The sequence below is a fragment of the Bufo bufo genome, chromosome 1 (genome assembly GCF_905171765.1).
Source record: "Bufo bufo chromosome 1, aBufBuf1.1, whole genome shotgun sequence".
Lineage (NCBI taxonomy): Eukaryota > Metazoa > Chordata > Amphibia > Anura > Bufonidae > Bufo > Bufo bufo.
This window is the reverse complement of record NC_053389.1, coordinates 780793538-780817700: the sequence shown is the minus strand read 5'-3', so window position 1 is coordinate 780817700 and position 24163 is coordinate 780793538. Positions and strand designations below refer to the sequence as shown.

The 24163-nt window shown below is 44.3% G+C and overlaps 1 protein-coding gene across 1 annotated transcript in view; it reads right to left on the bottom strand.

Annotated features, from left to right (window-relative positions):
- LOC120986353 (zinc metalloproteinase-disintegrin-like crotastatin) overlaps nucleotides 1–24163 on the bottom strand; it is a 42397-nt gene that overhangs the window by 17763 nt on the left and 471 nt on the right. The window contains exons 2-14 of the mRNA XM_040414876.1: nucleotides 19393–19475; nucleotides 16422–16498; nucleotides 13363–13441; nucleotides 11944–12020; nucleotides 9787–9961; nucleotides 8084–8146; nucleotides 7698–7766; nucleotides 5617–5786; nucleotides 5363–5447; nucleotides 3498–3628; nucleotides 2628–2805; nucleotides 1607–1696; nucleotides 623–818 (exon numbers count right to left, since the gene is read on the bottom strand). Of these exons, the coding sequence (XP_040270810.1) occupies nucleotides 623–818; nucleotides 1607–1696; nucleotides 2628–2805; nucleotides 3498–3628; nucleotides 5363–5447; nucleotides 5617–5786; nucleotides 7698–7766; nucleotides 8084–8146; nucleotides 9787–9961; nucleotides 11944–12020; nucleotides 13363–13441; nucleotides 16422–16498; nucleotides 19393–19475 (1473 nt within the window). The remainder of the gene's footprint in view (nucleotides 1–622; nucleotides 819–1606; nucleotides 1697–2627; nucleotides 2806–3497; nucleotides 3629–5362; nucleotides 5448–5616; nucleotides 5787–7697; nucleotides 7767–8083; nucleotides 8147–9786; nucleotides 9962–11943; nucleotides 12021–13362; nucleotides 13442–16421; nucleotides 16499–19392; nucleotides 19476–24163) is intronic.

Genomic DNA, 24163 nt, shown 5'->3' with positions numbered 1-24163 from the left:
CTTCCCCACCCATTCATAGAGAAAGCCTGTGAGTCCTGCTTACTTCATCCCCTCAAATAAATCCTGTGAGACCTGCTTCCCAACCCTTTCATAAAGAAAGCATGTGAGTCCCACAAATTTATAAAGTAAGCCTATGAGTCCTGCTTCCTCCACCCATTCATAAGACTGCTGCTAATTGACATATTTTCCTGGATGAGTTTGTATGCAGGGAGAGCTTTGTGTGGGTGAAAAAGCAGGACTCTCAGGCTTTCTCTGTGTGGATGGGGCAGGCAGGGTTCACATTCGTCCCCTATAAATGGACAGAGGGAGCAGGGCTCATTTGTGTAGTAATAAGTCAGAGCAACTGGACTTGTATTTTTTTCCCCTCAAAAATGTTTCTCTAGTCGTTCTCCTGGCTGTCTAATTGACTAGCAAAGCACCTTATTACTGCTGATATACCATGACCTGGATGAATGAGAACCTTCACAGACACACTGTTCTAATTAAGATCATCTAAGCCACCAAAGGTGCCTGATTTGAACATCTCCTGAGGTGACTATTCCACCGATCCACAGCTCTTTGTAAAGAAGCCCAATCACCTCTGGAGATTGAACTTTTCTTTCTAGATTGAGTGCTTACTTACTTGGTCCCCACAGTTGACTGCACTGGCTTTCCAGCATTGGGCACTGTCCATTGTAACAGACCCCTCTGCCCTCATTACATGGGTGGCCATTGTATATGAAGCGGTCACTGAGACATTCTGGAGTTTTTCCATCACACATATCGGCCAGATCACAGTCGTCTTTAGCGGGTCTACACACAGAACCCGCTTTTTTAATCTGCCAAGAAATAACACTGTCAACCTGAGAAGATAATTCTAAGCGAAGAACACATTTATATACATTTGCATGTAGATCCTTGCACCTGCATTGGCCCGAATAATTAAGACGTTTCTAGTAAAAAAAACTCATCTACCTGTCAATTGGTCCATTTGGTAAGACAATAAAAACTTTCGATCGGATTGTCCATATAGGATTGAACTGTGAGGAGTTCAAGCCTCAACTATCTAGCTATCCATGGATCTATCCATGGATTACTGATGCTACTAAGCGAGGGGTGTAGCTAAAAGCTCATAGGCCCTAGTGCAAGAGTTCAGCTTGGGCCCCCCTTCCCTCAGTGCTTTTTGGAAAGGGGCAGGGGAGCATGTAGCCTTCCTGCTGCCTGAGGCGAACATTGAAAGGGCACCCCCTCATGCCAAATTCTTGACCTAACCCCTTCCCTCCAGCCAGAGGTGTAAATTGACCAGCATGCACAGTGTCTTATGTGGCACAAGGGTCTTTGGGCCCCTCAGGCTCCTGGGCCCGGTAGCGACTGCTTCCTCTGCACCCCTATAGCTACGCCCCTGTACTAAGCACACTAACCACGACAGACCAATTTACTGTGATCCACACTGGCACATATCACTCCTCCATTTATGAGACATGCATTAGTTATACAAAGAATAATCCCCATGGAGTATGTTAAGAAACTCAAGTATCTCTCAAGTTTATTTCAGTTAATTTCATATCAGTTACATGGCAATCTCTGTCAATAAACGTGCAAGTAGATCATAAAGAGCTTCACTCACCTTACACTGAGCACAGCACTCCCCATCTGCACACTCGACATCGACCTTGAACTTACATGTGGCGGCATCACAGCAAATATTGGTGCATTCCTGCAAGACATTAAGAAAATCTTGAAGAACATCAAATAATTTTTTTTTACGCGCTGAGGAAAAGGCTAGAAGACTGTGAAATTAGGTGTTTCCAGGATGCTTGACCATGCCAAGACTATTCTTGAAGGACAATGACCAGAATGATGGACAAGTCAATTGTGCAGGGATATCTTATAGGGGCTGATTGTCATGTATAATGTGGAGAGCAACTACAAAGAGTCACTTTCACTGTGGAGGATCTGGCATAACCATGGACAGCCCCAAGAATGCGCCTCTGTGCATAAAAAATAGTGTGCCACTCAAAAAAGGATGCAGTCTATGGCAGGACCTCTCTATAAAAGAAGGGTCCCCACGTAAACAACAACAACACATTTGTTAAACCAATCCCTATCCCTCTGAGCTAGAAGGCCCTGCAAGGATTGTGGACAAATGGCCAACCTTAGTCGAAGCCAAGGAAAAGTCTGTCAGCCTATGGCATCTAAAAGTAATTTTGCAATACTTAAACTCCCCTGTGGGGGCACTGCAGCGGAACTGGACACTTGCTGCAATATTCCCACATAGATTACAAAAAAGCTAGGGATCCCAATAGTAGGGCACTCTATGATGAGCTCATCATCAGACATTTTCCATAGCAGATGAAAAACAAATGGAGATCTCAGTGGCTGCCATGCGATATGGTGTTCCTATGATAACACTTTTCTGATAGAGAACATGAGCAAGAAGGGCTGCTATGTGGACACAAGCAGAATTTTTTCTGGTAGGAGGACTGTAGCTCAACAATTAAATATCATATGAAATGTATATTATTCCATGTTCTTTTATGACTGTGGTACTTCATAACCAACCTACTCCTGTTCTGCCTGACTCAACATGGAGTCTTCAGATATGTTACTTTTATGATTTCGTGTTTGACACAGTGCTGTGTTGTTACCGTCTCGGTGCCGCAGTCGCAGTCTTCTCCTAGCTCGGTGAATTTATTTCCACATACTGACGGGGACATAACATATTGCTTTAATGGAACATCTTTCATGCACTGTGGCATTCGGTCATAGATGAACTCCTGAAAGTTGCCGAGGCTGCATGAACTGAAGAAAAATGGTGTTTTTGAGCTGTAAAATAATAAAATAAAATAAATTACATATAGAATGACATGTCTTCCTCAAGATACCTGCATTGAGTGGAATATGAGACGTAGGCCTTCTCCAGATAGTCTTAAAGGGGTTGTCTCACCATAAGAACTCATCGCCTATTCACAAAATGTGAGAAGGGGAGTCCCCAGGTTCCCAGTTCTTGTGAATGATGGAGGTCCCAGTGGTCGCACCCCCAGTAGATACTTATCCTCTATCTACGGTTGTTATGAATGGCCCGCCTTTATAAAATCCAGAATCCACCTGGTCCAACTGAATTAAGCTTAGTCATAGAACCTTAAGGTGATCTAAGTTCGGTTCACTTCCTGAGTCGTGTCTGGTCACTATCTGAATGAAGCCTTAGGCTACTTTCACACTGGCGTTTTGGTTTCCGTTTGTGAGATCCATTTCAGGGCTCTCACAAGCGGTCCAAAATGGATCAGTTTTGCCCTAATGCATTCTGAATAGAAAAGGATCCGCTCAGAATGCATCAGTTTGCCTCCGTTCAGTCTCCATTCCGCTCTGGAGGCGGACACCAAAACGCTGCTTGCAGCGAACTGACACAATATGGCACAATAGAAAACGTGAAGATATGATAGGAGATGTTGTAGATTAAAGTTGTCAGTAGGTATTTTTAATGATGTATGGATGAAACCTCCAGATAAAAACTTCACCTCAGACTTGGTGCCATGACACAGGAATCTGCAGAGCAGGAACATAAGCTGGTGTCATGATTCATTCCTAGATTGTGTCCCATCTCATGAGCAATGGTAGCTCCAACTGCAATGGACTGCTTACTGTGATCCTAGGAAAGGGGAGCATTAAAAAGGCAATTCATTAGTGGGCAGGTAATGCACAAATACAGCAGATGTTTTCTTTCACTATCCAAAAAAATCTTAAATATGGAAGAGTTAATGACAACTGTATTGTATTGCTAAAGGCCTAGATAAGGCAGGATAGTTAAAGGGGTTTGGAAAGAAAGGGGGGGGGTCTTCCAGGACTGTGACCGGCTCCCCGCTCCTTCTCCTCCAGGACTGTGACCGGCTCCCCGCTCCTTCTCCTTCAGGACTGTGACCGGCTCCCCGCTCCTTCTCCTCCAGGACTGTGACCGGCTCCCCGCTCCTTCTCCTCCAGGACTGTGACCGGCTCCCCGCTCCTTCAGGACTGTGACCGGCTCCCCGCTCCTTCTCCTCCAGGACTGTGACCGGCTCCCCGCTCCTTCTCCTTCAGGACTGTGACCAGCTCCCCGCTCCTTCTCCTCCAGGACTGTGACCGGCTCCCCGCTCCTTCTCCTCCAGGACTGTGACCGGCTCCCCGCTCCTTCTCCTCCAGGACTGTGACCGGCTCCCCGCTCCTTCTCCTCCAGGACTGTGACCGGCTCCCCGCTCCTTCTCCTCCGGGACTGTGACCGGCTCCCCGCTCCTTCTCCTCCAGGACTGTGACCGGCTCCCCGCTCCTTCTCCTCCAGGACTGTGACCGGCTCCCCGCTCTTTCTCCTCCAGGACTGTGACTGGCTCCCCTCTCCTTCTCCTTCAGGACTGTGACCGGCTCCCCGCTCTTTCTCCTTCAGGACTGTGACCGGCTCCCCGCTCCTTCTCCTCCAGGACTGTGACCGGCTCCCCACTCCTTCTCCTCCAGGACTGTGACTGGCTCCCCGCTACTTCTCCTCCAGGACTCAGACCGGCTCCCTGCTCTTTCTCCTCCAGGACTGTGACCGGCTCCCCGCTACTTCTCCACGTGATGGTGACTGGCTCCCCTTACGCCATGACAAATGGTCACAAGACACAAGGGAATCTGGTCTCCGCTAAGGCCAGTGATTGGCTGTAGCGATATTAAACTGAATATTGACATTGAGGGAGCTCAGCAGACATTGTAGGCCTGGAGGAGAAGGAGCAAGGAGCTGGCACCAGGAAGCAGGTAAGTAATCTTTTTATTACAGGTCCAGCCAAATGGGGGTGTTTGCCAACCTGCCCCCCATTTTTGCACAACCCCTTCAAGATCCCCATATACATTAGGCTATAATAGTCTGAACCGTCTGTCTGAGTGTCTGACAATCCATTGTTTGTGGGGAACTCCTGACTCTCCCCAACCGATGGCGTTGGAGAAGAGAGGGATCGAGCGCCTGATCCTTTTGTTCTCCTTGGAGATAAGCCGCTGTCAGTGCATAAAATATAGGATGGAATTGTGTCTCCAAAATGGCCGCCTCCAAGGATGTTTTTAAAAATAAAAAAATAAGAAGCTACATCAAAGAAAGAAAATAAAGACTTTGGGGGAGATTTATTAAACTGGTGTAAAGTAGAACTGGCTTAGTTGCCCATAGCAACCAATCAGATTCCACCTTTCATTTTCAAAGGAGCTGTGAAAAATGAAAAGTGTAATCTGATTGGTTGCTAAGCCAGTTCTACTTTACACCAGTTTGATAAATCTCCCCCATCGTTTCTCTACTGCAATCTAAGCTGACTGCAAACTGTCAAGGGGCTGTGTCAATGAGATTAACCCTTTAAGAAAAAAAGAGGTCATCATATACAGTAGAACTCACCTGAATTACCCCAGAAGAGTGGGCGTCACTACACATGGTGCCCACAAATGCTAGCCCAACTGTGGGGCCATCAAAGTCAATGTCCCTGTAAAAAAAACAGTTCTTGCTGAGCTTCCGGTGTATTCATATGGTCTTGGGAGCCATAATTGCTTGGCTTTTGCTTCTACAGTCCTTGAAGCTAGTGGCTTCCTCATCACATAGTATAGGGGCTTACACATTTTGGGATTGGAACAGTATAATTTGGGAGGTCTTACGTTATGAACTGGGCATTGTCATGAGGTTTTCTTGGCAGAAGGTCGTTTTTCCTCCAGTTGCTGAAGCGATCGAGGTTTATACTGGCCGACGTGGACACCTCAAACAAGTTTTTCTTCTCCCAGACTTCCAGACCGCTCAGCGCCACAAAGGTGGTTAAGGCTTTGTACACCTTGAATGAGACATGTTTTATCATAGTTACGTACACAGTATCCATGCCAATGCCACCTGTGCACAATGTGACAAAGAAATGACACCTGGAACTACTAGATGGTGGCTTCCAAGAAGCCGGGATTAGAATAAAATAGCATATCTGAAAGGTGTACCAGCTGCTCTAATGCAAAACGGTCCGGTCGCGTGCTGTTTGTTGTCATCGCCGGCCTGCTTTTGCTTGAGTCTGTCATGTCAGTTTTATGCAGAGACTATATCTCCCATCATGCCTTGCATACTGTAATAACTGTGTAGTAAACTCTGCCCTAGGTAGCTCTCTGCTGATTGTGCTGTACCCCAGACCTGGGAGTACTACAAATTGTTTATTGTTATGTATTATGGTTTTTACTGTTTGCTTCTGGCTGTAGCTACCAGCAAGGTTGGCAGGAAGTGAGCTGGTCCTGCCCCCTGCCAAGAGGCGGAGTTCCAGTGTGGACACAGAGAGGAGAGGAAGCAACCTGCAAAGCTCCTGCTCCTGTTACCAAATTCTCCAGAGAGAACTACCCTAATTGTTCTCAGGTAAAGCATTGAGATTCCAGACAGCAACATGAACTGCTGCATCAGCACCTACAGACACTGCTGTAAGGTGAGGGACTACAGCCAAGCCACCCATCACCAAACAACCAACCACTAGGCCTGTATCACCCAAGTGCAGAATTGCACCCATCCAACCTGCCTCCAGATTCCTTGCTTGTGCCAGAGAAGAATTGCACTAAAACCTGCTGCTACTGTAGGTATTTTAAGTCCTATGTTACACTTAATATAAAGGACCGTGTTATGTTCAACACTGGCCTCATCCTTCAGTACTATAATTCCACTGCGCCGATCCCCAGGGAGCAACGGCCTGAGGGAGTGCACCGTGACACAACACTTCATCAGGGCCACTACCACTCCTATCCTCTACACAGGCTCCTCAGGGGGTCACTGCAATTGCAGTGGGAATGCGCTGTCCTGTCAGTATTAAACATATTTTTCATGTCTCTATTTTAAACCTTTTTCATATAATCCTGCAATTTTCCCACTGGCCACTAGGCCTAAAATATGTCAAAGCTTCCTGTTCATTGGAGAGTAGCCTCATGGGCCTCATAGACACAATGAACAGGAGGGGACCTCATTGACTTCTATGGGAGAGTTTTCTAGGCATGCTCTGTGACCTGTGCAGGAGGGAGAAGATAAGCTGATTCTGTGTTATCTATACAGGGGTGTTGCTCGTCATTGTACTCCTGCATGTGATTATACTGATAATAACTACTGAAAAGTGATCTGCACAAAAAAGGAAATCATGACCTATTATTAGACCTAGTGGCCCCTTGTGAAAATTGCAGGATTATATACAATTGAAAAAAAAATAAAGATAGTCACATGGAAACATTAAAAAACAACAAAAACTCTAAAAAAAACGTGATTTAAACAATAGGTCATTTTTTGGTGACACCTTCCCTTTAAGCCATTTATAAGCATGCCAATATGACCATAACCAGTGGGATATTAAAGGGACATACAATAAAAAATAACCGCAGTGATCACAATGTTTTCACAAGGATCGTGCTAACTCCTGGAGACTCTGGTGCTGACATTAACACTTATGGGACAGAGACTGAAATCTAGGGGCGCTGGCTGGTACAAGGAGGGCGCTGGCGGTCTCCTGTGGAGTTACAGTGGTTTGCTCTCATATGTTATCTAGATAGCAACTTCCAGTTTCCACATTATCTGCATGGTCAATGCAAACCGATTAAAACTCATGCATTAAATGAGTACTATTTTATACTGAAGATCAAGGGGCCCTCCGCTCTCTGTGTCTACCCCTCCAACAAATCACTATCAAATGAAATGATCACATTAAACAGACAGCAGGTCTTTTGCAAATACTCACCTCATTCACATAATTAACAATCTCAAATATCCTCTGTTTAACACTTTCTACGCTGCGATATTTCTTAAACTAAAAAAGAACAAAAATAAAATTATTAATATCGACATTTCTGGAATATTGCTGCACATATATTATCACTCAGAGCCATCTAGTGGCCACATGTAACATTACACATGAAAGAATTGGGAGTAATTGTGTTTTCCATGGTAGCTCTATTCCTTTGGTTGGGCTCCATGTAATACTATGTGTTCTCAGCAGCAGACATAATATGATCTGTGCAGTAATAAAAGAATAATCTAGTAATAAATAATAAAAGATAATTTAAGACTAGTGTGACCCCTGTATACAGCATTGGTACAGTATATACTAACACTTGCTATACCTACCATGGTTGCATCGGCCACCACGTATAGGTGGATATATTTCTGAGATTTTAGAAAGTTCTGTTTCTGGAATAAAAAATCAATAAAAACAATATATAAAAAAGACGTATCCCAAACAGAAACATACAAGAGGCTGTTGCAGGGATGTAAACAGATCTCATACGGCCCCATAACAAAACTTCTGCCCCACCCAGTTTCCCAGTACACGTGCACCCATCACTCCCAGGCACCAAGGTGAATTAATTAATTAGGCAGAAGAAATTTTAATTAAGAAAAAATTGTAATAAAAAATTCTCCCTTGGCCTCACCTACTTTATCTGACCAAATGTCTCAAATTATTTACTTGGGACAACTGGCATAAATACACTGATAAATTCCCCCCATACAGATCTAAATCACTGCTTCTCTTCAGGTAATATATTTTAAAAAAATCACCGCCTGAAGCCACCACTAGGGGAAGCACAGTGCATAGGAATGTATACAGTTACCAATGACTGCAGTGGAAGCTGTAATGATCTCTTTGCACTGAGCTCCCTCCTAGCTGCATGAAAAAGCTGTATTTTCATATTGGGAAGAGAAGAAGGGGTTCTGCACCAGGCCCTGCCCCCCTTCCCTCCTCCCCGAGCCCCATAGCAGTTGCGTGGTCTGTCTCCATGGAAGGTATGCCACGGGGCCGCTGGTATTTACGGCATGAGTATGCATGTGTCTGATTCCTTTTGCTTTATAGAATTTATACAGTATCATGTAGTTATCATTCCTATTACTATTATGGCTAATAATAAAGTTAATTTGATAGCCAAAGAAGAAGTATTCCCATCTTAGTCATTTATGGCAGATCTAAAGGAGATGCCATAAATCTGTGTTAGCTGATGGTCCTACATCTGGGAGAATGGAGGTTCCGGCCTGGTCATGCGCTGCATCCAGGAGGAAAATTTAACGTGTAGCTCCATCCAACAGGTTCTATAGGAGTCACACAAACACACTTCTTCCCATAACTCCCATAGAAATTAATGGAGAGAGGAGTGCACAACCACCTCTCCATTCATTCTGTGCTTGGACGCAGTAGATGGTGGCCACCCCACTCGGAGGGACAGGGTTTGGGGACCTCTGCTCTTCAGATAGACGCAGGCCCCAGAATTGGGATCTGCATCCGTCAGACATTTAAGTTATATCCTGGGGACTTCTTAGGTCATAGAGGAAGGGGATAATTTGTACAAAGTAGATAGAAGTTAGATAGTGCTTCTTGTTCTGGAGGACCTATCTCGAATTGCAGACACCACATTGACTGTAATGGACATCGTGCAGTACTTAGTTTCTCCTGCAGTGGCACTTCATAGGTTTCCTCACATAATGCAACAAGCTCCCCCTAGCGGTAGCTGCTAGCAGTCTTTGTGACGACAACTGTGCTCCTGGGATCAAGTCATCGTAACAAAAATGAAGGCAAAGATCTCTCATTTATCATTGATCTTCCTTGTTCATGTGAGAGCTGTCACTATTCAAGAATGACACTCTTCGCATGCCGGGGAGGCGAAATTACATTAGTAAATGGAGAGAGGGAGAGAAGTGGCTTGCAGACAGCTCAGGTGCTCTAGAGGGATACTTACCGGTAACTGCTTAAAAAAGTCTCAGCAAATATGTCTAAATGTCTCACTTAAAACTACGTTTCATACGGCCAATTCGAGATTGGTGGATCCCATTTGTCTTACCTCTGAATTGCCAGATCGCGAGGATTTGGAAGTTTTTCCATCTTTCCAGGTAGTATTAGTCACTCCGCAGGTTTTTGGAGTCTCCTCATTGGGCTCAAACACGGCATGTTCTCCATCGTCTGTCCGATTCAGTGGCTCAATCATAAATCTGCGGTTCCTAGTATGGATAAGACCACTGCCAAGAAAAATAAAGACACTTGAGGAAACTTGAAACTTTGATCAAACATTTCAGGCTGGGGCGAGGCTCACTGGAGTGTTCTTCAACGGGATAGTTGACCAAGTCAAGAAACATGCCTGCCACCAGGAGCACTACTTTAAAGGGGTTGCCCATTTTTTTTTGTATGTAAACAGACAACCCCTTTAATTCATACATCTCCAGGTGTGAGAACCTCCAGCATGATTTACATACGGTTGAAGAGAGGGATCTAGGTAATCAAATTGCAGACAACCAACCATGTAAGACAGCAGAGAGTAAGAACTACTATGAAGTAGGCGGCTTCGGGTATACAACATGGAACCTGATTGTTTTATAGCAAAATTATTTGCCCACTTTACAATCAATTAAAAACTGCATTGATCACATAACAGTCATACAGCAACCACCGAAAGTTCTTGAGGGTCCAGTCCTCCAGGTCACCAAGAAAATAGTATCCCTAGGCAAATTCCCAGTTTGCCACTCCTGAAAATTGTCCAGAACTAAAGGCAGTCGGGAACTAAAAATGCCTTGTTGCTTAAGCATTGTGGCAGGACTACAGGACAATGTTACCAATTACCTGAGATGTCGGAAACCGACATCTATGGATTCCAGGGGTGGATTAAAGGCGTCAAGCTGTTCCTCAAGCTTGAGACCCACAAGTAAAAATAATAAAGGATACTACAACTACACAGTATATCCCCCCCCCCCCAGCCCTAATCTTAAAGGCATATTTAGATGTACATTAAATTCAGCACTACCAAACATACAGGAGAATGCAGCACTAGATACCTATTATATCCAGTGATATCTTCTCTGAAGTAGGTGTTTTTTTTTACGTCATCTTCTCCATTGGAAGCAGACCGTCATGATGACATCTGTCAGCTATGGCTCATCTCGGCAGAGTCTGCCACACAGACTTCTTAGGACCCTCACTTTTCTATCATCCTCGTTCTCCTGGTGCCTTAACAGTTTTATCCCACTGCTACCCCCAATACTGTGCCTGCTGGGCTTCCCCAATGCCCACAAATACTATACTGTAGAAATAACAATACCGTACAGATAATCCCCTCCATGGTAAGATAAAGGTCCCACTAATAGTAATTCTCTCCCAGAGTGCCATCATTAGAAATAGTGCCCCCTGCATTGACCCCATGCCCCCAGTAGTAGTAAAGCCCCTTTATAGTGGCCACAGTAGTAATAATGATGCCTGTAGCACCCCCAGTAGTCACACTGCCCTCAGTAGTCATATTGCCCCCCCACTTGTGCCCCCAGTAGTTATAATGCCTCATGTAGCACCTCCAGTAGTTATGTGACCACAGAGGTAGTGATAAAATAAAAATTACTGAGTAGCTTCCATCTCAACGCAAGCAGTCCCTTCTTAAACTTTGAATATCGCAGGATATATAGAGCGCCTAGAGATATGAGCCAGATCACCATTAGAAATCAGGCAGGAGTGATATCTGCAGGAACTCCATTTCTAGGAGTTATATCTCAGACTGTATGGCGGCTAGCACCGCGATTCTGATTTTGTTTTAAAGCAAGATCTAGGTCATTTCTTGAGGCGCACATTTTTTCCGTTTTTAGTGCCTCAAGAAACAAAATGGCTGCCACCACACAAGGAACAGAGTAGTGCCTGGCTTTTTTTTTAATCACAGATGTCCATGAGAAATGTCAATATTATGAGAGGATGTTGGTGGTTATAGTGGGTTCTGACACCGCACAGAGCTTCCTGGCAGTCTGAGGTTGCCTATTAAGTTAATATGGTGCTATGGAACATGAAAGTGCCCCAATCCAGAGTGGTCAGCTGGGAACAGAAAACAAGGGCTTAGGAGACTAATATTTGCCATAATTACATCTAATTATCTATAATTACCACTGAAGGGAACACAGATAATTGAAGCTTGGACTGCTCAGGCCGTTATCACTGAAATCTAACTTGGGAGTGTATTGTCCCAGCTTACCTGAGCCCCTCACACGTACAAATGCTGACTGAGGAGTCGTCATCTTCCTTCACATGACCCTGGTAGCAGCAATGGTCCTGCAAAAGATTCATAGAGATATCGATATGGTACAAACAAGGGAAGAGATCCAGGTGTGTGGCTATAGGGGCTCCCACACAGGACCTGGTGGACAGGTGGCATAACATATATTTGGCACAACTCGCTTCAGATGGTGGCCTTGAAGTGTAACCGTCATTTCATAAAACATTTTGACATGTAATGGTAACATGTTGGAAGATGTGATCGGTGGGATACCATTGCTGAGGCCCTCACGATTCATAATAAAGGAACAGAAGAGCTCAGATGAGCGCTGCTCTGACTGTTCTTCTCAGAGAGTAGAGTGAGTGGTCATCTGGCTCATACAAAAAGTTGATGCCCCTGATTTATCAAGACTGGCTTGTGCTACAATGGTCTTAATAGGGCCTGCAGTGTGAATGTAGTTTATGAGGAGGCACAGGCCCACCTCCTTTTTGGAAACTGTCGAGGGTGGCATAAAAATGCCATTGAAAAAGTCACAATGGCATTTAAAAAGCTTCAAAACAAGAGTCAAAAAAGGTGTAGGAGGAATGATAAGTTCCTCCCATGTGTCTGTACGCTATGTGCTCTGTTCTCCAAAGAGAAGAGGCAAGGGGCACAGTCTTTTGTCCCTTTCGATGGAGGACCTTGCAGCTTGACCCCCCCACGATCAAATCTACTGAAACAATCAACAGATTGAAACTTCTCTTATGAACCTATAGGCACATATTAAGTTGGATGGTGCCTCGTGCAATTCCTTATACCAGTGATAGGCAAACTGCGGCTCTCCAGCTGTTGAAGAACTACAACTCCCAGCATGCAAAGACTGCCTACAGCTTTCAGCCTACAGCAGGGCATGGTGGGAGTTGTAGTTTTGCAACAGCTGGAGAGCCGCAGTTTGCCTATCACTGCCTTATACCAATGCTTCCCATGCTATCACATGTTGCCCAAATAGTGACATTGCATACTGCATAAATAAAACTAGCAATGTAGCTGCCATTTCATAGCTGTGTGTACTAAGTGTGGGGCTGGCAAGATCCACATGTCCAGCTCAACAAGGCAAGAAGCACCCCGTTCAACAAGGGAAGGCGAAGCACCCTGTGATAACCCAGATAAACACATAAGCTACAGATCATGCATGATGTATGGGTGAATATATGTACACTATATAGAATAAAATATATAATAATATATAACAAAAAAATAATCAGTATAAGAAATCTCTGTTTTCTTTTTTACTGCTGTGTAATATAGAGGGATAGAGATTTGTCCTATTACAATATACTACATTTTGTCGGCATGGGCTAAGCCTGACTGTCCATGACCCTGGCCTAACGGAAATTTATTTTGCATGACATTATATACCTGATTCTGTGGTTTAGTCGTTACCCGAGTCCCATCGGCATCATAGAGGGTCACTGTGAAATCCTTACTTATTAGATTCCTGCAGAAGAACAGAAGAAAGCATTACAATAGTCCTGAAACAATGCATGTGCAGATTAACCCTGAATAATAAAAAGTTTGGCAACTTTCTAATATACTTTGATCCTTAAATACAGTAGGTTCTCCAGTTTCATACATTTTTTATCTGCTAAAGTACCCCACAAACAGCATATTTTTGCCCCATATACCCATTATCCGGTGGTTCACTGCTAAAAGGGTTAATGCTATAATGCACTATGGTTCACTTCTAAAAGGGTTAATGCACTTTCCATAGTACAAATGGATAATGTGGCTTTGTTATGTATCTGTACTTCAAAAGGCTGTATATGGACAGGAGGCAGTTAACTAGCAGATCTCAGATACAGTTGCGGGGTGGTGGCCTGGCCCCTTCCTCCTGGTTAGTGATTTTCTGGCTAGAAGACCAAGAAAGAAGACATGTAGTGGTTGCCTGTGTGTAAGCCAGACAAGCTGTAACTGAGGAAGAAGTAAAGGAGAATCTATATCTATGGAAACACTATCCCTGTGAGTGAAAAGTCAGCAGAGAAGCAACAGTGCTAAGAGCCAACCTCTGAGGGAGAGAAGAACAGATTTATATGAACCATTAAAAGGGACAGTGTGTGGACAGGAAAGCCAGTGAAGGTGACACATCTTTATGGCTGTAGACTTTATTGCATATGGTTTGGGTTATACTGCTTCAGATACCCTCCAAACTACTGAGACGGATCGGCCATAAGACAGACTATATTTTGATTTCGCCAAGCCAACCTGGTCATTTGTTTGCATATTGGACACGGGTCTCCAGGTGTCCTGCCTTGCACCTCACTGCTCATCTAACACCAAGGGCACTCCAGTCACAACCAGGAGCCCCCAAATCAAGGGTGCACCCCTTCATACACTTCTCACCCAACCTGGGGGGACACTGGAGCAGGGTTTGTCACCGCGAGGACTACAACCATCCTTTGGTTGTAGTCCTTCCTGCTGCATTTTTCGAACCAATTCCAGCATGCTTTGCTCTGTAATGTTTCTCAGGGCTTGCTCCACCTGCCACATTGTTCTCTTGGCAGTAGTGACGCTTCCTATACCTCCCCTATCCATGTTAGCTAACAGGAGCAAGCCCTGTGAAACATTATAGCGCAAAGCATGCTGGATTTTGTTAGGAAATCCAACAGGAAGCAGATGAAAACAGGAAGTCCTGCATGTCAACATCCTGCCACAATGCGGTGATACTAAGTAGAGGGGAACGAAATTGCAGACATGAAAAAGAGGAATATGGGGCAAAAATATGCAGTGCTTGAAGTACTCTGGGCAGATAAAAAAAAAATCCAAGGGGTTCGAGTCATATGATGGACCAATTTCTTGGTGTTGCTCATGTTTAATTCTAAGAATGCTTCAGGAAAACCATCACATTTAAAATACAGTCCAATCTGCAGGTAAGATGTTATGGAGCAGGTGGAGCTGAGCAGACTAATATATAGGGTTGTGGGAAATATTCTGCAGAGCTAGTAATTTGTTTTCTCAAACCCCTGCTCGTTATGGGCTTAGGAGTCCAGTGAGTGGATCCATCAGTGATTGCTAGCTATTACATGGGTGGATATGACATCTTTACTGCAGGGAAATCAACAAAGACCATCGGGGACCAGAGGTGGGGCGTCAGCGCTGGAGCAGTGGAGGTTTAACAGGCGAATAATAGTTATTTTCTTATTTTATAACATTTCCTGGTGTTAGGGTAATTACCTAAACTCACGGACAAAGCCCTTATATGACAGAAGTGTAATGAGTGGGTAAACCATGCAAACAGTGTAACCTTTATAGACAGGTAAATCCCTTTTCATATTCCAGATTAATTATTAATGTGGCTGATAAAAAGATTGAGAGTTCTCCCGGAGGTTATATGTAACAGAGGCGACTTAATAAATTACCAGGATCTGTGCCAAGTATAGGCTGTGGCCTGACAGTAGTTCCATGATACAATATACTCCGTACTGATAAGGAGCAAGTGCCTCGAATCAGTTTTCTACTGATGGCTAGGCGTTTTCCTTTGTCATACTTCAAGGCTTGTTAAAAGGTAGCAAGATGGTTCTCTTTCCTTGGGAATTACCTCTTGCGTATTATTTTCTCATGAAGCATTGCCAATAAGTCTCCATACCATGGAGCACTTCCAGTAAGTCTCCACACAGAGCTGGTCTCTTTAAGGAGAGCCAGCACCCTGCTTACACGGTTTGCTATACCCATGGACCTTGGGGGAGATAAGGAAGCTGCCTTTGCATGGCTCATTTCTGATTTTACTGCTTGTTTCTGATCACTATCCGCCTGTCAGAGAAGGCGAAAGCTGCATTTAGATGCTGCAATCATTAACTCTGTGTGGGGACGAGAAATGGCTGCCACGAGGGTCAGACCCCCCACTCATCCGATATTGATGACCTATCCTGAGGACAGGCCATCAATGTTGTACTCCTGGAAAACTCCTTTAAATGTGTCATTCGCTTTAAGTTATTTGAAAGAGTACATTTTACCAAACTTATGAGACGCCGCTGATCGCTAAAACGAAAAGGGCAGAAGTACTCATGGTGAGCGTTGTGCCCCTTCAATTCTGCTCAGCTGTCCTCTCCTCAGACAACAGAGTGAGCAAAATACTGACTGGTAGAAAATACATGGACTATAAATCCATAGACCGCTCTGAGCCATCTAACAAACCTCTTCCATCAGGTGGGACGCATACTCAAGGAAAGATTTCCCAACATGCTAGAAACGGTTACTTCAAGCGGAACTATCAGGACATGCAAGGTCAGATTTGGGTTAGTCGTTGAAACAAGGGAGGGTGGCTGTGAAGCTATGCAAATGTCTACATAGGATATACTGTAGGTTCTGTCTGCAAATATTGACCCACAAGTGTAGACAAACACAGAGCTACATTCATTTTCCTGCCACCGGTTGTCTCCTGCGGCGACTGTAATAGAAGGTCAATCAATAGGGAGACTCACTCTGTCTTCTCCAGATGTAGAACTAATGGCTGTCCTTCCACATGCAGCTTGTACTGGACCAGGTCCGGGTAATTGCTCTGGGCAAAATAGAAAAATACAAATTTTAGATGAGGAACGTACACCTGACCCGACTGTAAGTAGTCACCACTAAATGCCTAGGGATGGAAGCAGAATGCAGTCTAGACCCAATCAAGACTTATTATGTAGGAGTGAGTTACATGTTGACCACGTGATTTCTGATGCAAGTAGGTCATCCAAATAGAGTTACACAGAGCAACTTTCACACGTTTTGAGTCATCCGACCTTTTGTTTTGAGTCATGTCACTATTAAAAGTGGATCTAAGTTTTATCCAGACATTATCATTGCGCAAGACTTATCTGCTGGCGTCATGAGATGCAAAAGTTGCTGTCAACTGCAACATTTGGTGGCAGCTACATTGGGGCAGATAGACAGAGACCGGCACTATGTACGCCAGTGTTAGTGAAAAGTCTATTGGAGTACAATGCACCAAATTTTTTTAAGTGGCACGGGCCTCTTAATTAATTGGCAGTCCGTGCACCAGACATTAAAATCTCTACCAGCTATAAGCTGGTCATTGTCCTAAATAGTGTTGCATAGATTGAGAGGCTCTGTGCACTTCTATATGGATTGGTCTTAGTTTGCTTGGTGCTCTCTTTATTGTCTATGGTTTATCATATAGTCCACAAATAATGCAATACTATAGGGTCCAAATAATACTACTGTAAAGCATCCAAATAACACTGCCAAACAGTTATCTAAATAAGACTGCCATATCCGTAAAGCGGAAAATATTATATAGTTGCATCCCATGGATCTGCCTTTTCATGCTTTGGACATGAAGTGTGAGATCAGGGGTTCTAGCACTGGTTGTCCAGGGTTAGAGACACCCCCTTCAGTACTGACAGATAAGACTCCCTGTCTACAGGTCCCATACCCCTAAGGGTGCCCAAGAATAGAAAAAGCACCAAGTATATTATATTTAAGGTGGGTGTGCACTCACTCTCCCCGAGTGATGAATGTTGAGGGAAGAAGGATTGAGACTGGATTTTTAACATGGCCCATCCTTTGTTTTCAAGGGAGATAAGTCACTGCCCTCTTCCTATTCAGCCAATACATGTGTATTGAGGGTCAGGAAGAATAGCTGTCAGCTAAATGCCACTGAACGTTTATGGCCACCCTGAGGCTGTCTCTGACTTCTTTTGGTAAGACTTGTGTTAGTCTGGAGTTCCTGGGCACCAACTTACATCTGTATTTACCTGGCTACTTTTAAATGAACCATAAAGATATCAACCAAGGTGTTTATGAAGAAAACCCATAAAAAATAGACCCTGGTAGCAAGTGATGGGGTTGTCTTCTGCTTGATCTTTGGAGGCCATTGTTGTAATATCGTCTACTAATCTTTTAGACCAGTCTAACCCTGATTAGAACTAAATTAGCATGACTAAGACTGGGAGTCTCTAGCCAAACAAAACCCATTCATGGTTTACACATAAGAACTAGCGGTGAAAAGACTATTCCCATCTCCACAATTATAGCACATCCCAAAAGGACCTCAAGCAGTCAACTGGTATTGTGCTACAACATGGGGTGCCTCAGGTTCTCTTTTGTGCAGTCGTCAGGCCCATCCTTGTGAGTAACCTTCCTATGAACTGATCTGGCCAGCTTTTAGAAGTGGACCTCTACATATCTTTGAACTGTGTATTAAAGCAAATAAAGACAGTAATTGCTAAGGAAGGTTAGACTAGACACATGGAACTTGATATGGGCAACCCATAGGTTTTTTGTCTTTACTATAAGACCTGCTGTATAGTTAGACCAGCTAACAGAACCTTATAAGAAGTAAAGAATGGGGGTAGATGATTCCTTAAAGGGCATCTGTCAGCAGATTTGTAGCTATGAAACTGGCTGACCTGTTACATGTGCGCTTGGCAGCTGGAGGCATCTGTGTTGGTCTCATGTTCATATGTGACTGAATTGCTGAGAAAAATGAAGTTTTAATATATGAAAATGAGCCCCCGTCGCTCCTACAGGATCATTTGCATATATTAAAACATCATTTTTCTTAGCAATGCGGGCACATATGAACATGGGACCAACACAGATGCCTCCAGCTGCCAAGCACACATGCAACAGGTCAGCCATAGAATAGGTTCAAATCTGCTGACACACACCCTTTAAAAGCAGGGGATCCAGAGCAATGCTAAAATTACAGTTTGCTTTGTATATATTATGTTTTCATTCTACTGGTGGAAATGTAGAGAAACCATGGTGAATATAACAAAGGTCCCATAGGCATACACACATTTTCAGGTGTGCTCCTGGCCCTCTACAATGAGTTATTGGCTTGCAAAGTCAATTATAATTTTGGAAACACTGCATCTCAGCCAATAAAATGGATGCTGGTGGTCCTACGGGATGCTTGGGCAATAGAGAGTACTTACTGATTGGATGATCCCCATGAAACTTCTCAACAGGGTGTATTAAAGGAGTTACCTACACCAGACAAACCCCAAGACAGTTTTTTTTTTTTTGCTAATGGTGCCATATATGGGAGAAGCCAAAGGAGAGGACGGGGGCAAAATTATTGTTCAGCACACCCCTGTACTTTTCTGATCTCTACAGAAACATCCATTGTGTAGGTATGTACTTTGCAGGTGTGTAGTGCGCCAAATGACTGATTCTTATAGAGGGCACATCAGCAACATCACAAAGCTCAAACCCAACAGAGGGTAGCTCAAATTTGCCAAAAAGAGATCTCCTGGACCACTGCTATGGATGTTGAGAGGTCTGTCAGCATCTACAATATAAGGTCCTCAGTTCACGCTCATCATCCCAACCTGAATAGTCCACCGGGGACCTTTGTTACAGAAGGGAACAAGAGCAGGGAACCCCTTTACATTAAGAGATCTGGTGGTACGGACAGCAGAAATGGATGTGAATGCTAATTACCCGCGTGTCTCGCTTGTGCTGGGAATGGACTTTTTCAGGAACCACCACCTGGTATTTCTGTCCTTCTGGTAATCCATGAAATGCTGGGAAATAAAAAATATGAAAGTTAACATTAATTACTATACAATCACCTTACAAATGTTTATGGCAAAAATGTTCACAAGAATACTCCCAGCATTTAAATGTGAAAATCAAGGTGCAATAAATTTCTTTTACATCCCCTATTGAAAAAAAAAAACCTTGGGGTGGCTTCAAATACAGTGTTTTTTTGGAAAAGCACCGTATTTTTAGTGGCAGTTTTGGTAGATTTCAAACAAATTGGAAAAATGAAGAAGAACGTTCTACTTCTCCTGCTGGATCCACTTCAGCTTTGGTTCAAAAAACTGCACCAAAATCGGTCATTTTTATAGGGGCAGCTTTGGGGCATAGTTGGAGGGAGGGAGTTATTGGGGCATGTTGCCGGTCTCCAACAAGCCGCTTTGCCTAGGTCAGGGTATTTTGATGCAGAGTGAGGTCCATGAACTGAACCTTTTCTCAAGTGAAGGATAGCCTAACTGCAGCTCTGGTCAGTTTTACTAATCTTGTCTAAAATGTAGACAGGGTGGGGACCATGTATCATTCTTTCATGCAAATTCTCTGGCATCAAAAAGTGGCAAATTTTGGTGCATGCCAGGCTTGGGCAAAAATGTACGACATTTTGGGGGATTTTCAAAAAGTGGGCAGTGTGGGCTGAGCCTGTTTTGTGCAAATTATGCTTGGGATCTACACATGCTCCCTTGCTGGTGTAGATTTTGGTTCTGGCGCACATACCTTCATAGGGGCGCCACAATTATTAAGAGACACGTCTAACAACAGCATGAATAAATCTCAGACATCGAGGTAAGATAAGTGCAGGACCCACCTCTGGTACCCGCTTCTATCTCCAGAATAGGACCCCTGAAGTGAAGGAGAGTAGATGCTCTCCATTTGCTGCTATGGGAATTCCAAAAATAGGTCGGGCACGCTCTGCTTTTTTTGGAAGTCCCATAGTGGTGAATGGAGAGCACACTGCACATGCAATTCCACCTCTCCATTCACTGCTATGGGACTGCCGAGTAAGAGGTACATAGAGGTACATGGAGGGTGGCTGCGCTTGCGCAGTGCGCTCTCCTTCACTTCAGGGGGCCCGTTCTGGAGATAAGAGGTGGGATCTGCACTTATTTGATATTGATGGCATACCCTAGGGATAAAACATTAATGTCTGAAACCTCTTGTCCAGCCTTTACTAAATGCCGGAATAATCAGAATAGCCCATCAATAGCTGATCGGCACCCCTGCCGATCAGCTAATGATGACCTATCCTGAAGATAGGCCATCACTTGGTAAAGGTTGGACAACCCCTTTAATAAATGTCCTCCTGTAAGCTTATACCAGCCAGTCTACATTGATTCCAGTGGCTCCAGCTTCATGATGAGACACTTTTATCTAACTTCATATCGTCTATTGGTTGGCTGACTTCGCCTCAAAATGTTATCATCTCTCCCCCTCGAACTGGAAGACTAAAACAAGCATTGTAGACGCATAGTTAGAAGACGCGACGTGACAGCATCTGCACTAGATAGGCGCCAAGTTCTGGTGCATTTTACTACAAAGTGTAGACATAGTAAAATCTGTACTAATGTTTGAAACCAGCCTGACAGTAACTACCCCCATCCTCCTCCTCTCACAAGACACGGTGTTATGTACTGAGGACAGCATTCCAGGATGTTCTAGGCCCGCATCTACAAAGCAATGGTCGCCTGAGGGCGACTTTTCCTGCTATTCAACAAGGCGGCTCCCGATCGCATGTCAGTCATGGACAGGGAATTCAGATTTTAGTGAAATTCCCCAGCATGCCAGGCTGACCCCGTTTATTCATTTCTGTGACTTGCCTGTCAGCTATTTCTGTACCCATGCTGCCCACCACTACACATGAATCATAAGTAATAACGGGCACAGTCATCCTGGCGATACTACACAGGTAGAAGTGTCATACAGGAGGCAGACGCATGCTGACACATCCACTTAAAGGGGATTTCTGGCATATTAATAATGTATAAGGGGGGTTTAGATTGTAAGCTCTGAGGAGCAGAGTCTTTATACTGTATTAATACGCTGTGACACAGTCTAGAAGAAAATCTGTGTCCGTTGTCCCTAGCGACCAATCACAGCGCAGCTTTCATTTCTTTCAGTCTTGAAAACTGAAACCTGTGGTTGGTTGCTAGGGGCAACAGAGACCGATTTTCATAAATCTGGGTCTGGGACCCGCACCTATCTATAAAACGAAGCCGGCAAAGTGTCGGGTCCGACCACCACCAATTCCACCACTGTTCCTATTGGCCCACTGAAAATAGCCGAGCGGTGTACTCAGCTATTTTCGGAATCCCCATAGAAATGAATGGGAGCGTACCATGCTCACGAGGCCATCGCTTCTATTCACTTCTATGTGGCCGACGGAAATAGTCGAGCCAGCGCCCCCCATAGAAATGAATGGGAGCTTGCGTGCCACCGCTTCCATTCACATCTATGGGGCTGACAGAAATAGCCGAGGCAGTGCTCTACTATTTTAGACGGCACCCTAAAAATGAATGGAGGACCGCCGCACATGCGCAGTGCGCCTATCAGACAATGGGGGCACATCCTAGTGATATGCCCCCAATGTCCGAGATGGGAAAACCTCTTTAAGCTTCTGGGCCCCCAATGCAAAATTGATAACAGGGTGCCCTATGTAAGTGCCATTTATAACACTGGCGTCTTGTTATGCGGTAGTATGGCCATCGGGTTCCATCAAGTCCCAGACCCTGGGTACAAGCATTGCTTTTGAGGCTGTATATGGCGGCACACAAAGTGCCAACGGGCATAAGTAGTTAAGCCCAGTTCACTCAAATATCCTAATGGCGGACAGATTCCGCACTTATCCCAGACCTGGCCTCTATAAGGGTCCATTGGCCTCTATAAGGGTCCATCGTGCTGCCCCATGGAAATGAATGGGTCCACAATTCCGTTCCGCAAAATGCGGAATGAAATTGCGGACGTGTGAATGGACCCTTACAATGTACGTTATTTCCCCAAGAGCTTGTAATCAATCATTGACTAATACAAATCGACCCCAGACACAGTGACCCAAGATAAGCTCTCAGTTCATCGGAAAGAGTCGCCATAGTGCGTCCTAGTACTTCATAGTAACTTCCCCATAAAAGTCCCTATAAAAGCCACCTGTTTTTTCTTTCTTTCCTGCATGCAGTTTATTAATGATGTTTTATTTCTAAACAACTGTTTTGTTACAACCTAAGAAGAAGACGCCAGAGCTTCTACACGCGGCAGACCCAAAAAATGGCTCCTAGTTTAAAGAAACCCCAGTAGCAACAATCTATGAATATGGCCCTTCAGCTAATTCAGCAGCTGGCGGTTTTATAGCAAAAAAATGTCACTAAAGCCGTGAAAATGCCAAATGCACATAGCTTTGTCCCAAATTCGATCTGCAAACAATGGATCTACACAATACGGACAACCTCAATGTGCATTCCGCATGTCCACCAATAGAAAGGAGTATTGTTCTTGTCCACAATATGGACAACGGCCAACCGATCCGCCAAATATATGGGTTTGTGCATGGCCCTGTAGAAATGAACGGGTCTGTGCGCTGTCTGCAAAAATGCCTTAGGCCTCCTGCACACAACCGTACACGTTCTGCAGTGCAGAAACCTGCAAAATACTGATGCCGTCTCGCCATTTTTGCGAGATCCACAAGCCTATTCTGGTCCGCAAAAAGGGACAAGAATAGGACAGGCTTTAGAATTTGCGGCCCTGCTGCATGGATGCGGGGACACGCTGACATCTGTGTGCTGTCAGTCTTTTTGGCGCATCCATAGATATTAATGGGTCCGTGTGCGATCTGCAAAAATTGTGGACCAGAAATATGTTTTTTTTTTTACAGCATTTTTGAGGGGTTTACTGTAGGTTTTTGGTGTTTTGTTTTTTTTTTTGGTAAAAAAAAGCCAGCACCAAATGTCGCAAAAGAAAAAGAAAACCAGGAAGGTACTCGGTGTGCATTCCGTTTCCGTATGTCCGTTCCGCAAAAGAATAGAGCATGTCCTATTATTGTTCGTATTACGGACAAGTATAGGACTGTTCTATTAGGGGCCAGCTGGTCCGTCCTGCAAAATACGGAATGCACACCGACGTCAACTGTATTTTTTGCGGACCGCAAAATAGATACGGTCATGTGCATGAGCCCTTAAGGTGTGTTTTTCGGAGTCAATGGCGTTTCTTTCAAATTGCAGTACGCTCTAACTTTGGCATTTTCCTCCTATAGACCTTTTTTTTCTGCTTCAATGCAAGCATGCATTGTTTTGGCGTTTTTTTTTAATCTTTAATGCCATTTTTATTCAATGTTTCCCCCCCCCCCCCCCCCTCATACCGCTCTACAGAGGAAGTGACATTATAGGGGGTCACATACGTTTCTCTAAAAAAAAAATGCCAGGCATACCAAGAACCCCCTTAGAAAATGCCAGGTGCTAAAAGACATATATAATCAAAAACACCCCCCCAAAAAAAATGCTTTTCGAGGCGGTTTTATTTATCCCCACAAAATGCCACAAGAAGGAGCCTTAAGGCAGCCTGAGAAGCTTATGGGAACCCTTTGCATATCAATGCATGTAAATCACCTTACCAAGGAGCCTTCAGGCCGTCTTATCTACCCCCTATGACACAGCCCTGGCTCAGGTAATACGTTCCTCTACCTGTACTTTGA